General features: G+C 41.5%; 1 protein-coding gene across 1 annotated transcript in view; it reads left to right on the top strand.

Moving 5' to 3' along the window:
* Window positions 1-2,897: 2,897 nt before the first annotated feature.
* Window positions 2,898-6,377, top strand: part of LOC101853021 (protogenin A) — a gene marked incomplete at both ends in the record, with an annotated part of 6,555 nt that continues 3,075 nt past the window's right edge. The window contains 3 exon segments of the mRNA XM_013086121.2: window positions 2,898-3,047; window positions 4,275-4,426; window positions 6,207-6,342. Of these exon segments, the coding sequence (XP_012941575.2) occupies window positions 2,898-3,047; window positions 4,275-4,426; window positions 6,207-6,342 (438 nt within the window).

Below are 6,377 nucleotides of genomic sequence, written 5' to 3'. Positions count from 1 at the left end.
TGTTGAGGGGTGATTACCACTATCTAACATTCTAAGTCGATTTAAAAACATTTCTGTGTGGATTTTACTGAAAACGTTGATCAAAGGACAAAAAATGTAAATTTATGGTTTCCAAGGATACTTGATCTTAAGACGTCGCCAAACTTTGGCGGCCATTTTCTCACTAATTCTACCTTTGATATCAGGCGACCCCCACCTCCTTCAATGACTGACCTCGTCATAGATGGGTATTTTGTCATATAAAAACAAGAGAAATTAGAAGAGTTAAAGATGATTCCAGTTATTCTTTACGTCCGAAAATGGATGAGTGTCTGATCCCTCCATGCGGTCACACATAATCTGTTGAACCCCTAGACTGCTCACCACTCATGCTCCCCTCATGCCAAGGAAAGTTCCACAGTCCAGAAGACGTCACAAATTACAATCTTTAACCCTATCCGTACGCCCTGGGGTCATTTTGTACCCCAGGGGTTGTATTCTTCACATTTTAGAATACTTCTAGCGCGAAGATCTCTTTGAAACTTTCAGTATTTCTCAAAAAATAATTTTAACACACTGCTATGCAAAGCATGGGGATCAGATTAACGAGTAAATTTCCTCTTTGGAAAGTGGTGGCACAGAGTTCCCCACGTCGTATGGATACGATAGTAAAACACGACGTACGGGTAGGGTTAAGTGGTGGCACAGAGTTTCCCACGTCGTATGGATACGATAGTAAAACACGATGTACGGGTAGGGTTAAGTGGTGGCACAGAGTTCCTCACGTCATATGGATACGATTGTAAAACACGACGTACGGATAGGGTTAACGTGCAGTTGCTCACTGACTGTAAGAGACAGATTAGTGATGACTACTATCAATACAAAAAGAAAGAAAGAGACGACTCCATCTTGCTACCTCAGAATTACAACGTTTAGTTCTAACATCTTTGGCCATTTTGAGTTACTGAGACCCTCAAATCAAATGTTCTCTCTCTCTGTCATGTGGTTACTTGAGGGAGGCATTGCGCTGCCAAGAGCGAAATGCTCGCAGCTAAAGGGATTTGAAAACAACAACAACAACATGTCTCTGTAAAAATTGTAAGATTACTCGGAGTCGTTGTCAGGATTTTCAAAGAATTGCATTCGGAAAAGCTTGACTCGTTGTGAAACTCACAATTTTTTACGTCAGATCTCTCAAAAGTAGGCGCCGAGCAGATGGCAATTTGTGATTCTGGGGTTGTTGTTGTCGATCCAGGTATTTCTGGGGTAGTGTGTTGTCGATCCAGGTATTTCTGGGGTAGTGTGTTATCGATCCAGGTATTTCTGGGGTAGTGTGTTGTCGATCCAGGTATTTCTGGGGTAGTGTGTTATCGATCCAGGTATTTCTGGGGTAGTGTGTTATCGATCCAGGTATTTCTGGGGTAGTGTGTTATCGATCCAGGTATTTCTGGGGTAGTGTGTTATCGATCCAGGTATTTCTGGGGTAGTGTGTTATCGATCCAGGTATTTCTGGGGTAGTGTGTTATCGATCCAGGTATTTCTGGGGTAGTGTGTTATCGATCCAGGTATTTCTGGGGTAGTGTGTTATCGATCCAGGTATTTCTGGGGTAGTGTGTTATCGATCCAGGTATTTCTGGGGTAGTGATCCATAGACAAGCCCTAGGAAGAACCAGCCATTGTTGCACTGGGGTTTGTTGCTATTGTTGGAATTAAGGAGGCAAAAAGTAAGAACTCTGTTTCTTGATGAAGAAGGTTGATTTATTGAACATATAAGAAAATGTCTGTTTCTTGATGAAGAAGGTTGATTTATTGAACATATAAGAAAATGTCTGTTTCTTGATGAAGAAGGTTGATTTATTGAACATATAAGGAAATGTCTGTTTCTTGATGAAGAAGGTTGATTTATTGAACATATAAGGAAATGTCTGTTTCTTGATGAAGAAGGTTGATTTATTGAACATATAAGAAAATGTCTGTTTCTTGATGAAGAAGGTTGATTTATTGAACATATAAGAAAATGTCTGTTTCTTGATGAAGAAGGTTGATTTATTGAACATATAAGAAAATGGCATGAGGTCTGTCCTCTCTGGCTTCACTGACAAGACTGAATCATAATGAGCATGAGTACATGTGGTTAAAACAGGAAGGAGGAGTGAGTAAAGATCACTAAGATCAGACAATCTTTGATGTGAGGGTAGATAAAATAAAAGTACAATTACAGGGACAGAATTCAAGTTAATCATGGCAATATAGGGACCAACAATCCAGGATTGATTGTTTCCCTTCTGTATATTGATAATAAGCAATCTATTAGTCTAATGGCATTATGATGGAAACAACTTGACAGTTGAAAGTACTGTCACTGAACAAGCGCTCCAAGACCCAAAACTTGACGAGCAATCGATTCCACATTGTCATGAAACATAATATTTGTAATCTTTAAATATTATATTTGTGAATGTTCGTCCTTTTGGTCGCCTAAAACTTCCAAACCACTCAACTTTTGAATTTGAGAAAAATAATATTGGTTCAGAATCATGTAAAGGGTGCACATATATATTAAGGAGTTGGAAGTCCCTGTAGTTTAATTTTCAGTTTTTCATTAGTTTCGTTTAGATCTAATCTTGGGAAAGTCCGTCTTCTAAGACACCATTGTAAACAAGTGAGGCTTCCATTCACAAGCAGTGTGCACTGTTTCCACAATGAGTTGATGATCGATTCTTTTGAGTCGGTTCATCAACGGGTACCCAGTTAGTATTTAGTAATTTTTAAAAATGTATTTTTGTTTTTGTCGTATGTAGATACAGACTTACTGTTACCAAAATTTGAAGAGCAACTGATTCAACAATAGTATGCCTCATATGTAATATTCTTACAATTTTCTTTCTTTCTTTCTTTTTTTTTCTCCGCTGTAGATACAGACTTGCGGTGGCGTGGTCAGGCGCTGAGTGGGCCGGGGAACCTTGTGCTGACCAACGTGGGGCCCAAGGACGAAGGGATCTACGAGTGTGTGCTGTTCAGCCGAGGCCTCACCAAAACGGCTGCAGCAAAGCTCACAGTTCAAGGTCAGACTCTGCTGGGTTTTTTTTTAATTTAAAAAAAAATAAATTTTTTTTTACCCTGCCAGTATGGTCGTTGTACTGGCGTCTGTTGTGTGGTGGCTAGGAGCTTTGCCGTTGCCTGCAGAAGTCTTGAGTATCACGCTCATGACTGTGCTTGAACTGCAACAGGGAACTGCTGCTTTTTCTTTCCTCATCCTTACTATTGTAATTTTTTCCTCTACTTCTTTTGTATGTTTGTCACTCTCTTTTGACCCGCTATTTCCGGGGTGCCTTGGTAGTCGAAGCAGACTTTGTGCTGTTGAAGCTAGAGAGGTGAGCAGAATAAGTCTGATTCCCTGTAAGGTCTTCTCTGTTGAAATCCACCCCTTGGCGCTCATATGACCTGATTTCAGTTTCGAGCGCCGTAAAACCTCTACTAAAAAGAAAAGACTTGAGTATAAGCATAATATATGATTGGTGTGTACCCTTCAGCAAGACATGATAACCCTAGCTCAAAAATAAAATTTAAAAACCAACAAAAAAACCCCCAAACAAACCCGGACATTGCTCAGAGGCGACTGGCAATGGCACGCTTTGTCTGCTGTGGTGGGACATTGTGTGTCTTGTCTTCTTTGTGTGTTTATTTATGTGTTTATTTATGTGTTTGTTTATGTGTTTATTTATGTGTTTATTTATGTACTTATGTATGTCTGCCTTTGTAACCCAAATTTCCCCCCATTGAGATCAATGAAATGTTGTTTATTTATTTATGTATCCATTTGTTTGTTTATTTGTTTGTTAATTTATCTATTTATTTACTTTTTTAAATTCGTTTATTTATTTGTTTATGTATCCATTTATTTATTTATTTACTTGTTTATTCGTTTCTTTATTTATTTGTGGGTGGTTGGCTGGTGCTGTGATGTGGCTTGCTTCTTCTTTCCCATCAAACATCTATCATCTTTATATATCCACTCTCTTGTAACACGGCTAATCCTCTGGCGCTCATATGACCTTATGCAGTTGCTTGCGCCGTAAAAACCTCTACTAAAAGTAAAACTTTAAAAATTATTTATTTATCTATTCATTTATTGATTTATTTGTTTATCTATTTAATTGTTAATTCGTTTTTATATGTTTATTTGTTTATTTATTTATTTATTTATTTATCTAATTTTAAAAATTTATTTATGTATTTGTTTATTTATTTATTTATTTGTTTAATAATTTGTGTATTCCTGACTCGTCCAGTGGCGCCCAAGTTGGAGCAGGGCCTAGAGTCGTACTCCTTCCCCGTGACCAAAGTGATGACCACCGCATGCCTGGTGTCCGGCAGCCCCGCCCCCAACATCAGCTGGTACCTCAACGGGGAGCTCATCGAGAAGACAGGCCTGTATACCGAGGTAGGTGCTTTGGGAGGCCGGCTGCGCTTGCGTGTGGGTGTAGGTAATGGGGAGCCCTCTCACGGAACACAACACTACCACATTAAAAAAAACCAACACTTCGAAATAACAAATGCGAAACTCTTTACCGTAGGTGCTGGATGCTTTAATGTTCAACAAGTGTAGTGCATAGTAGATTTCCCGCAAAGTGGGCAGACTTTGGCTCTGTCCCTTCCTCTTCTCTGTCTGTCGTCCGACTGTCCCTTTCACAAGCCGTGGGTAACCCATTATATATATAAGCCCCAGCACTCGACCCCCGCGCCCCGCCCGAGCCCCCTGCGCCCAGAGTAAATCTCGATAATTGTGGTGAAAAGTGGCCAAGTATCCACAATTCAAAGGCCCAGCCGGTGGGATCAAGGGTCGCTTGTCCGATTGGCAAGCAGTGGTCAAAACTTCACACTTCTCAATTGTTCTCCTGTCTGATAGTGACATGCGTCAGTCTTACTTATCCAATTACCACCAGTGCTTGCCTTTCATAGGACCACTGTTTGACCTATTAAAAACAGAAACGTTTGAACATCTCCTTTGCCTCCCCCCTTAGCCCCACCCTCCAATGCCACCCCTCACTGCCATCGTGTAATAACGATTCGAGGAACTCTTTTCTCGGCTGGCCGTACGATCTGGGCAGCTGGCATTGGTCAAACTAATTTCACACCTTTGGCTTCTGGCTACCCAGGAAAGTTTCCGTAGTGGCTCGCTACTCTAGCACTCCCACGGGCAGTCGTGAGATTTCACACCCACACTCCACTGACCATCTGCATCGCTCAGGGCTCATATGATGGGGTAACATCTACCCCCAAATTGCACCCCTAGATCTACTCCTCTTCTTCGCCCAGCGGCATGACCATAGCGTTAAGTTTAGAGCCGGCAGAACCAAACTTGCGAGTTTTGTTTCAAATCAGGGCTGAGCGGGCAAAGCATTTTCCGTCTTAAACAGGTGAAACCCTCGGAAGGGAGTGGATTTTTCATTCCGTTTCCGCGTTGGACAGGTTTCTGTTTTATACAGGTAATTAAAGAGGAATGTATCAAGGGGGGAGCGGGGAGATTCCGTTAAGACAGGTTTCCGTTTTACACAGCTTTCCGTTAAGGCAGGTTCGACTGTATGTGACTCGCTAGTAACACCTCTAACCTTCTGCCCTTGAGTGACCTATTTTTGTTGCCAGTGCTGTGAACGTGTCAATAAACAGTGGGTGGTAGCGGGTGCTTGGGTGAGGTTTTCTCCTTCCTTCTTATCAAACATCCATGATCCTCATCTCTCCTCTTTTTCTTTGTCTATCACTCTCTGGTAAGACCTTTGAACTTCAACTCTTTTATTTACCTATTTCTGTTGCAAGTGCCAAAAGACTCATCAATTAAAACGGGTGCTCTGGTGTGGTTTGCTTCTTCTTTCCTATCAAACATCTATCGTCTTTATCTCCCCTCCTTTTTTTTTTTGTTTGTTACTCCCTTGTAACACCTCTAAATCTTCGGCGCTTATATGACCTTATTGTATTGCAAGCGCCTCCCCAGACATCGCAAATACTCTATACAGCGACAAAGCACAGCTGATTAAAACCTGTAAATTCTTTGCCATATCAACAGACCGAAGGGCTAGAACCCAGATGGCAGCTGGATCGGAAAAGTAAAAGCAAAGTCAAGTATTGCAAGCGCTGTAAAACTCTTACGAAAAAAACCCAACTCAACAAAAAATTTAAAAAATTGAATAAAAAACTAAGCAAGACTTGTTTGTTTCTGTCCCCAGCGCATCAAGAAGACGGGCGGGGAGAGCATGATCCTGTACACACTGCAGAAGAAACACTCGGGCTTCTACCAGTGTGTGGCCGAGAACGGCGTGGACCAGGTCATGTCGGTGGCCTTCTTACAGGTCTCCCAGAAGGGTGAGTACAGCTGGCTCCGGGCCGCACGCCTCCTC

The sequence above is a fragment of the Aplysia californica genome, unplaced genomic scaffold (genome assembly GCF_000002075.1).
Source record: "Aplysia californica isolate F4 #8 unplaced genomic scaffold, AplCal3.0 scaffold00437, whole genome shotgun sequence".
Taxonomy (NCBI): domain Eukaryota; kingdom Metazoa; phylum Mollusca; class Gastropoda; order Aplysiida; family Aplysiidae; genus Aplysia; species Aplysia californica.
Note: the sequence above shows the minus strand (reverse complement) of the source record. Positions and strands in the feature narration are given on the sequence as shown.